This window comes from Capricornis sumatraensis, chromosome 22, assembly GCF_032405125.1.
Source record: "Capricornis sumatraensis isolate serow.1 chromosome 22, serow.2, whole genome shotgun sequence".
Lineage (NCBI taxonomy): Eukaryota > Metazoa > Chordata > Mammalia > Artiodactyla > Bovidae > Capricornis > Capricornis sumatraensis.
Genome location: NC_091090.1, coordinates 37714857 through 37725671, shown reverse-complemented (window position 1 = coordinate 37725671; position 10815 = coordinate 37714857). Strand labels below are relative to the sequence as shown.

The window sequence follows — 10815 nt, the reverse complement described above, 5'->3', positions numbered from 1 at the left end:
AGCATATTTATTCTTTCATTCATCTATACTGAAGAATATAATCAGGCACTGCATATATTATTCTTTTTAAAAATCCTTATTTGACTCCTGAATAGATTCTTAAGCTAGACAGTGTTGAAGGGGTAGGGATCTGGTATATTCTTATAGAAGAGTCAATTCTTACATTTTTTTAAGCATGCAAAATCTTAGTACATCATGGATAATAAACATGGGATTTTATGACAGATACTCATCTTTTACATAGATAGTCACCTTCTAGCTAAGAAGGTCTCTCGTTTTCATTGTATGTGCAAATCTGGGGAAGGAGAAAGTGGTATCTAAGAAGTCAATCAATTTACCTGTCAAAAGAAAAAGAAAAAATCAAAGAAAGAAGAAAGGAAGGAAAGGACAGGAAAAAAAACAAAACAAAACACCATATCTGACGAAACACATTATATATAGCCAGCTGGAATGCATGAAATACTAGAAATGGCCATATCCCACCATAGAAAACATCTGATTAATACTGATCAGTAATATTTAACTCTATGCCACATAGGCAAATTCGGATAAATTCTTAATCACTATTTCCAGGCTACAATGTTGATTCTCTTGCTTCTGGTTTTATGTGCTATCATTCTTTTTGCATTTATGTATTCATTGTAAGCCACAATTTTCCATTTATAGATTATTTCCATGAAGTTCAATGGTTGTAAGTTTCCTAATGATATATATTGTGTTTCAATCTTTTCAAATAAGTGGTTTCAAACCGCAGCACTCTTTTATGTAGTTATAGTCTATAAACTTCATCAATACATTATTTGATGAAAACAGACCAATCAAACGGTGTCCAGTCTTTAGATGGCTTGGGTTTTTCTGCTTTCAAAAGGTATTCTGTTCCTTCAGGGTTCCTTGAAATGCCAGTTGATTAAGAAAGTCTGCTGTGCTTGAATACAATATCATCAAGATTTTATTATATGGTGGTGTAGGCTCTTTCTGCTACTGCATTAGAAGTCTATTCTGTGTCTTACTCTTTTTAATAACCTTAAACAATGCTGATACTCACACAGATGTTCTACAGTTACATAAACGATTTACTGAATTGAATACATTAAATTTTGCTAAATACCACAATTTGCTCTTAAAGGGGCAAAAGTGATAAGTAAGTAACTGATGTTCAACACATTGATGAATAGAAAAGATAAGCAACCATTGACAAGTTAGATGCATTCTGAGCTTATTATTTCACCTCCAAAATGATAACGGGACACTTATGTGTTTTAGCAATTTCTACCCTCTCTGTGATAATACCCAGGCAGAATGCAGCATTCAATATTTAAGCTCATTTTTACAGTTACTGTGAATTCGTACCATGATCCCAAAGTGAGTTTGGGAGATATGGGACACAAGGTCTCTGTGCATGTAAATCCTGTTTTAAGCCAGGGGTACTGGGATTGCTTATATATGCTAGGAAAATCTCCACATGTAAGCACAGGAAGCTCTTGGCTGGTATAAAATGTAAATCCTCTCCTAAGAAAACAACTGACTTGAAGTGCTTTTGTATCTGTGGATCATGCTGTCAGGATTTTAGTGTTCTAATAACCCAATTCTAATGAGTTCTTATGATTTATTCAATAAGCACAAAAGGTCTTTTATATAATCGTTACCTTGATGGCTAATACAGCAGGATAAGTGTTCTGGTTAGTTATGCAGTTCTCCATAGAGATATCATTTAGCTCTCATCTTTGAATAATCAAAAAAAAGTTGTAATTATAATTCCGTATTAAATAAATCAGTTGTCAAAATTACTTCTATTTCTTACTTTGGCAATGTCTGTTTAAAATTTGCCAGAAAAATCTGTGAAGTGTAATCTTTCTTCAGCTAGATAAAAGTCATTTTAGCTATAAGACATGTCATGCAGATGAAGTAATAGTTGTGGATTCCTTTTTTTTTTCAAGGAATTAAGTTAATACCTTTAAATCTACCTAAAAACCTGTCACTGGATTTATAATTAGAACATTAGTTATACAGAAAACTGTTTCTGATATTACATTTTGTTTTATATTCCACAGTTATGCCACCAGGCCTCTATTGACAGATAGGTAGGTAATTTCCGACCTTTGCCATTTCAAATGGTATGGCAATGTCCAAGTATTTAAATTTTTGTATAATTTCTTCTTTGATGGAATAGTTGTATTTTATAGTATGTAAGCTGTATCTTAATAAAGTTAAGAAAGAAGACAATAAACAAAAAAAAGTTAAATCAACATTATTAGTAGTGTTGTAATATTTTTCTGTATCTTTATCAAACTTTGAAATGCTACACCTATGAGTAACTGACAGAATATTTTTTAACTTATCTCTATAAATCTTTACATTATATTTTATATTTTTAAAGCTATTTTTATGTGCATATACTATCCTGATGTGTGGAACATTTTGTCCGTTGGTGATTTTCTCTATCCTGAAAATAATTTTGTTTTAAAGACTATCTTTTCTATTAAAAATCTTTTCTTATTTTCTTTTGGCTAGTGTTTTTCATATTTTTTCTCCACTTTTTAAACCAAACTATGGTCTTATATTTTAAATGTTAACATTTAAATGTTAATATATTTATACATATCATATAAACAGCAGGAAAACACTAAGTTGGCTAAAACAAGGCACATTTTTAAAATAACTCATATATAACCATGTGATAATTCAAAAAGTAAACTTATTTTAACCAGTTTTCTTTGTGTTTTTCTCCTGTTTTGCTTTTTTCCCCTATCTCTTCTTTTGTAGTCTCTCCTTTTGTTTAGATCTTTTAGTTTATCTCTTGCCTAGTTAGATTCCTTTTCCTCCTCTACACACTAATATATCAGATAGTCTATTTCTAATCATTTATGATTTATGCCTGAAAATTTATATAATTAGTTAGCTATACATACTTATCAGAGCCTATAATTATCCAGTCTTAAAATGTCCCACCCCACTATTCTCACCATGAAAGAAAAAAAAAGGACTCTTCAACACATGATTATCACTTATCAATTTATATATCATTTTCATCTATTTAATTAACATGCATTTCTACTAATTTGCTCATCATTCTTCTTGTATTTTATTATTTCTGCCTTAATTCAGTTTTTAAATTCCTGTTAAAATACTTTCTTAAAAACTGCTTTTGTAAAGGCATTTCAGTGGTAACCCATCAGTTTTGGTTTCATCTTAAAATGTCTTTATTTTGCTCTCTTGCAAAAGACAATACAGAAAACATTTGTTTGTCAACATAAAGTGACTATTAAAATCACTAGTCCATTACTCATTAGTGAAATAGCTGTGGGATTTTGTTTTTGTTTTTTACTGTCTTCTCTATTAGTTGTTTATAACTTTACTGTATTAAGCTTGTGTGCATTTTGAATATTAATGGATTTCCAAAAATTATTCCATTGCCACAGAATATATGTTTCATAATACAGGGAGGTAATTTTAGAGGTCAATTCTTAGTTTTAAAATAAAACTAGTGGTTTGACAGCCTAATAGGTATGTATAGCTACTGTCATCTATCCTTAATTTCTGTTATAATATTTATATTTTATCATCTTATTTAAGAGAATTAACTGGCCACACGACATAAGCAGTGTGTCTCTTGGAAAGAAAAGCCTGCCTTAATTATATTTTTAACTCTAAAACCTTGAGATAGTTCCTCGTCTAACACATAGTTTCATTTATTTTATTTTCCTTATATGCACTAAAGCTCTGGTAGTTCATCAAAAAACACTTATGAATTCCTTTGAGACCAAAATGAATAATTAGTTCCAAATAATAGAAGCAAGTGTGTGCTAAGAATGGCCAGTGTGGTTTCTTTCTGAGTTCAGAATCAACTGATATTTTTCATAGAATACTTTTTTTTTTTACTATCAGATTTATTATTGATAGGGCTTCCCTGGTGGCTTAGAGGTTAAAGCGTCTGCCTGGAATGCGAGAGACCTGGGTTTGATCCCTGGGTTAGGAAGATCCCCTGGAGAAGGAAATGACAACCCACTCCAGTACTCTTGCCTAGAGAATCCCATGGAGGGAGGAGCTTGGTAGGCTACAGTCCATGGGGTCGCAAAGAGTCGGACACGTCTGAGCAACTTCACTTTCTTTTCTTTCTTACTATTGATAAATGAAAGTAAAACATTTCATGATAGATTTATAGTCATAAGAATTTTTAAAATCTCCTTTCCAAGTCCAAAAATCCAGTCAAACCAAACCAAGTAAACTTTGAGTCAAATGATTAGTTTATTTTGCTCTTTCTCTGGCATGAATAAATGGCACCTATCATCTTACCTCTTATAATAAAAAGTATAAGACTGGAAGGGATTTTAGAAATCTGTGGTTTAAACTCCTCACTCTTCAAGATGGGAAATTAACTCCAGACAAGTGATGCAAATGAAGGACAGATAGCAAAGCCCATTAACTTTTGGTGGGTCAAGAACGTATACAATGAAGTATTGTATAAAAAGAAATGAAACGGGGTCATTTAAGTTATGTGAATAAACCTAGGGTCTGTCATACAGACTGAAGTGAGTTAGAAAGAGAAAAACAAGTATCAAAATATTGTATATTATCAAATATATATGAAATCTAGAAAAGCGGTACTGAGGAACCTATTTGCGGGGCAGGAACAGACACAGAAACAGAAAACAGACTTGTGGACACAGCAGGGGAAGGAGAAAGTGAAAGTGAAGTTGCTCAGTTGTGTCTGACTCTGTGACCCCATGGACTTAGCCTACCAGGCTCCTCCACCCATGAAATTTTCCAGGCAAGGGGAAGGAGAGGAAGGGGAAGAGGAAGCTAAATAAGGTATTTAGCTTGATCAAGGTCTCATACTAGGGACCAAAATCAAATCCATCCACAGAGATGTTTAATTTGGGCAGCCTTGAGTTTATTAAACTGAGACAGTAGCCTTGACATTTATACACACCACCATGTGTAAAATAGATAGCTAGCAGGAAGCTGCTGTGGAGCACAGGGAGCTCAGCTCAGTGCTCTGTGATGACCTAGAGAGGTGGGATGGAGGGGGAATGAGAGGAAGGCTCAAGAGGGTGGAGATAGATGTATACAGTTCATTCATTCTGTTGTACAGCAGAAACTAACAGCATTGTACAGCGATTATACTCCAATAATTAAAAAAAAGAACAGAATCCATTTCTTTCATGACACAAGCCTGCTTCTGTTCTTCCAGGAGCCACAAAGCAACCAATACTCAGCTTATTGATGGATGAAAAGTAGCTAATTTATCATATCACTGAATTCTCAGAATACTCATATGAGATATATATATATATATATGTTCTCCCATTTCTACAGGTAAGTAAGCTGAGGCATAGAAACATTAACTCCTCCAAAGCTGCACAGTTGGTGGATGGTGTGATTGCAAAACCATTATTCAGATTCAGGAAACTGAACCTTCACTTGATGCTTAATACTGCCACTTTATGTACTGATCATATCAGCAGCTAATTTTTAGGAAAAATTCTTGGTTTTAAACCCACTGAGGATGGGTTTTATCTTGACTTTTTTTTTCCTCGTATTTAATGAAGAAGCAAGCCTTAAAAATAAGCTTTAGATCCCCTCCTGTTTTGGAAAGGTCCTAGGAGAGAATTAAGTAGATGAAAGCTGAGATTTCATCCAGGTGGCTGGAATGAATAAAAACCTAACTGTTCTATAATACATCCCAGGGATGAGAGTCAGCCGGAAATGCACAATATGAGCCAAAAAATAATGACAGTGAACAAAGAAGGGAAAAAGGAAACTTTCCACTCAATCTCCCTAGGGAGATTGATTAAAGAATGAAACATTTATGGGTGTCTTTGACTTTGAGAATCAGCACCACTTGCCCCTTGAATCTAATCTGATCCCAACTGGGGAGTTTTACTTATACTTGCTTCCAAGTCAGTAATAGTAGACACTACAAATTTCAGTGATTTTTTTTAAAAATTCCATTGAGTGCTGGATTCTTAGCAAAGAAGGTGTTAAAATGTGATGAGTCTTGGATGTCTCAATGTTCACTATACTTGTGAAAGGCATACAGTAAACTTCACTACATTTTAATAAAGTATCAATACTTAAGAAAAATCACAGAGTTTTTGATACAAACAAGTGAATTCTACCATTATGTCTGGCAAGAAACATCACTGTAGACAAATTAGGGTACAGTAAAATAAGATATTTCGCTTGATCAAGGTCTCATACTAGGGACCAAATAAAATCCATCCACAGAGATGCTTAATTTGGGCAGCACTGAGTTCATTAAAATTCAGATCAATTTGTCCTCAGGCTTGACATTGACAGTTGACTGTGGGCACTACTGCTTCCAAAATGCTTTGTAGTTTCTGCCACTTCTTTTTTTTTTTTTAATTTAATTTTCTTCAGATTTATTTTTGGCTGCACTGGGTCTTTGTTGCTGCTCGTGGGCTTTCTCTAGTTGCCGCAAGCTGGAACAACTCTCCAGCTGTGGTGTGCGGGCTTCTCGTTATGGTGACCTCTCTTGTTACAGAGCTCTAGGGTTGCAGGGCCTCCAGCAGTTGCAGCTCAAGGGCTCTTGGAGTCAGTAATGGTGGTGCACTCAGGCTGAGCTGCGCTGCACCATGTGGGATCTTCCCAGACCAGGGCTTGAACTCCTGTCCTCTGCATTGATTGGCAGGGGGATTCTTAACCACAGTACCAGCAAGGAAGTCTGTTTCTGTCACTTTCTGGCCCCTGATGATATGGAGATTTCCTACTTCCTGGGTTGATGTGGAAACTGTTCAAAAGAAAAGTGGTAAGCACACCAAAATTCCATGGGTCATAACAAACCACTATAATGAATGAGGTAAATTGGATTGTTAACTCTAATTCTTTCCCAGTAATCATGTCCTCTACCAAGAAATGTCTTGATGGCATTCCTCTGTGAGTAAGTAGACTGTGAATTTGGGCATGCAACATTCCCTCCCAAATAAAATGACACAGTGGTGATGGTGTGCTAAGGATCAGCCTAGACACCAGGAGCCTTGAGTGTTTTTCTTGCTCATTTGTACCTCTGTTATTACTATAACATTCTGACAGGATTCATTACTAGTCTTAGGAGAGGAAGCATTCAAATGAATATATGGTCCTTCCTTCAATCTTCCCTTCCATTTCCTCTTGTTTTTTTCACCTCCTCTTTGTCTCTACCTCTTTTGGTCTCTGTGTTTGACACTCTCTCCTTCTTTTTCTCCTCTGTTTGTATCTCCCGCCACCTCAGGCTTCTCTGCAGAATGTCAAACAAAGATCGACACATTGATTCCAGCTGTTCGTCCTTCATCAAGACGGAACCCTCCAGCCCGGCCTCCCTGACGGACAGCGTCAACCACCACAGCCCAGGTGGCTCTTCGGACGCCAGCGGGAGCTACAGTTCAACCATGAATGGCCATCAGAACGGACTTGACTCGCCACCTCTCTACCCTTCTGCTCCTATCCTAGGAGGTAGCGGGCCTGTCCGGAAACTGTATGATGACTGCTCGAGCACCATCGTTGAAGATCCCCAGACCAAGTGTGAATACATGCTCAACTCGATGCCCAAGAGACTGTGTTTAGTGTGTGGCGACATCGCGTCTGGGTACCACTATGAGGTAGCATCCTGTGAAGCCTGCAAGGCATTCTTCAAGAGGACGATTCAAGGTAATATAGAATATAGCTGCCCTGCCACGAATGAATGTGAAATCACGAAGCGCAGACGTAAATCCTGCCAGGCTTGCCGCTTCATGAAGTGTTTAAAAGTGGGCATGCTGAAGGAAGGAGTGCATCTTGACAGAGTACGTGGAGGTCGGCAGAAGTACAAACGCAGAATAGATGCAGAGAACAGCCCATACCTGAACCCTCAGCTGGTTCAGCCAGCCAAAAAGCCATATAACAAGATTGTCTCACATTTGTTGGTGGCTGAACCGGAGAAGATCTATGCCATGCCTGACCCTACCGTCCCCGACAGTGACATCAAAGCCCTCACTACACTGTGTGACTTGGCTGATCGAGAGTTGGTGGTTATCACTGGATGGGCGAAGCATATTCCAGGCTTCTCCACGCTGTCCCTGGCGGACCAGATGAGCCTTCTGCAAAGTGCTTGGATGGAAATCTTGATCCTTGGTGTCGTGTACCGATCTCTTTCCTTTGAGGATGAACTTGTCTATGCAGACGATTATATAATGGATGAAGACCAGTCCAAATTAGCAGGCCTTCTTGACCTAAATAATGCTATCCTGCAGCTGGTAAAAAAATACAAGAGCATGAAGCTGGAGAAGGAAGAATTTGTCACCCTCAAAGCGATAGCTCTCGCTAATTCAGACTCCATGCACATAGAAGATGTTGAAGCTGTTCAGAAGCTTCAGGATGTCTTACATGAGGCCCTGCAGGATTATGAGGCTGGCCAGCACATGGAAGACCCTCGCAGGGCTGGCAAGATGCTGATGACGCTGCCGCTTCTGAGGCAGACCTCCACCAAGGCTGTGCAGCATTTCTACAACATCAAACTGGAAGGCAAAGTCCCCATGCACAAACTTTTTTTGGAAATGCTGGAGGCCAAGGTCTGACTAAAGGCTTCCCGGGGCCATCCTATCCTGCACGCTGAAAAAGGGAAAATAAACCCAAGAGTGATGTCAAAGAAACTTAAGAGTTTAGTTAACAACGTCAAAAATCAACAAAGACTGCACTGATGATTTAGCAGCAAGACTATGAAGCAGCTTTCAGATTTCTCCCTATCTTCCTGATGAGTTTCTTCCTCCCTTGATCTCATCTTTTCTCCATATCTTTTCTCATTTTTTTTTCCTTGTTATTTTTTCCCTCCCTCCCTAGTCTTCCTCTCCTTCATTCCTTCCTTCTTCCTTCCCTCCTTCCTTCTGTATCCCTTGTCCCGCCTGATCTTATTCTTCCATTTTCTTTTAAACTTTAATGTCTCTAGTTGTAAGAACATTTGCCGTCCTTTCTTTTTCTTTCCCTCCCTCCCTTCTTCCTTCTTTCTTTTCTCCCTTCCTTCCTTTTTTCCACCCTTTGTCCCTTCTTTCCTTCCTTCTGCTGCTGAACTTTTAAAAGAGGTCTCTAATTGGAGAGCTATGGAAGCCAGCCCTGCCAAAGGATGGAGATCCATAATATGGATACCAGTGAACTTCTTGTGAACCGTAACGTCCCCAATGACTAAGGAATCAAAGAGACAGAACCAACGTACCTAAAAGTACAGTGCAACACACACAAATTGACTGAGTGCAGTATTAGATTCCACGGGAGCAGCCTCTAATTAGATGACTTAAGCAACGTTGCATCGGCTGCTTCTTATCATTGCTTTTCCATCTAAATCAGTTACAGCCATTTGATTCCTTAATTGTTTTTTCAAGTCTTCCAGGTATTTGTTAGTTTAGCTACTATGTAACTTTTTCAGGGAATAGTTTAAGCTTTATTCATTCATGCAATACTAAAGAGAAATAAGAATACTGCAATTTTGTGCTGGCTTTGAACAATTATGAACAATAATGAAGGACAAATGAATCCTGAAGGAAGATTTTTAAAAAATGTTTCGTTTTCTTCTTACAAATGGAGATTTTTTTGTACCAGCTTTACCACTTTTCAGCCATTTGTTAATATGGGAATTTAACTTACTCAAGCAATAGTTGAAAGGAAGGTGCATACTCTCACGGATGCAATTTATGTTGTGTGCCAGTCTGGTCCCAAACATCAGTTTCTTAACATGAGCTCCAGTTTACCTAAATGTTCACTTGACACAAAGGATTAGATTACACCTGCAGTGACTCCGAGTGGTCACTGCATATGGAAAACAGATCCGTAGAGTGATCAGGAGTGCACCTCTCTCCCTGGGAGGTCCAGTTGCCATAGGATTTCTAGCTGCCACGGTGGTTAGGAATGAAATACTGCCTGTTTGCAAAGTTACAGACTTTATCCCTGAAGGAGCTGTGAGCCAGTATTCACTTAAGAGGCAATAAGGCAAATGCCAGGATTTGGGGAAAAAACAAACAAACAAACATCAAAGACAGCAGACGCCTGACCAAATTCTAAAACCCAGTCTCTATGAGTTGATTCATTTAGGAATGTTTGTTAAAATTAATCTGCAGTTTTTACCAAGAGCTAAGCCAATCTATGTGCTTTTCAACCAGTATTGTCACAGCAAGAAAGTCAGTCAGGTTCCAGACTGTTAAGAGGTGTAATCTAATGAAGAAATCAATTAGATGCCCCCGAAATCTACAATCGCTGAATAACCAATAAACAGTAACCTCCATCAAATGCTATACCAATGGACCAGTGTTAGTAGCTGCTCCCTGTATTATGTGAACAGTCTTCTTCTATGTACACAGATGTAATTAAAATTGTAATCCTAACAAACAAAAGAAATGTAGTTCAGCTTTTCAATGTTTCATGTTTGCTGTGCTTTTCTGAATTTTATGTTGCATTCAAAGACTGTTGTCTTGTTCTTCTTGTGGTGTTTGGATTCTTGTGGTGTGTGCTTTTAGACACAGGGTAGAATTAGAGACAATATTGGATGTACAATTCCTCAGGAGACTACAGTAGTATATTCTATTCCTTACAATTAATAAGGTTCTTCCTAATAATAATTAAGGGATTGAAACTCCAAACAAGTATTCATTACAAACAGATACACATCAAAATCATAATAATATTTTCAAAACAAGGAATAATTTCTCTAATGGTTTATTATAGAATACCAATGTATAGCTTAGAAATAAAACTTTGAATATTTCAAGAATATAGATAAGTCTAATTTTTAAATGCTGTATATATGGCTTTCACTCAATCATCTCTCAGATGTTGTTATTAACTCGCTCTGTG

The 10815-nt window shown here is 37.3% G+C and overlaps 1 protein-coding gene across 2 annotated transcripts; it reads left to right on the top strand.

The window, feature by feature from the left end:
• The first annotated feature begins 7244 nt into the window (after positions 1-7244).
• On the top strand, positions 7245-8552 carry LOC138069416 (estrogen-related receptor gamma-like). Of its 2 annotated transcripts, XM_068960710.1 has the most exons (2): positions 7245-7647; positions 7765-8552. In XM_068960710.1, the coding sequence occupies exons 1-2, from the start codon at positions 7245-7247 to the stop codon at positions 8550-8552; spliced, it is 1191 nt and encodes a 396-aa protein (XP_068816811.1). The 2 variants fall into 2 exon arrangements, with proteins under 2 accessions (XP_068816811.1, XP_068816810.1); XM_068960709.1 differs by having other exon boundaries at positions 7245-8552.
• The last annotated feature ends 2263 nt before the right edge of the window (positions 8553-10815 follow it).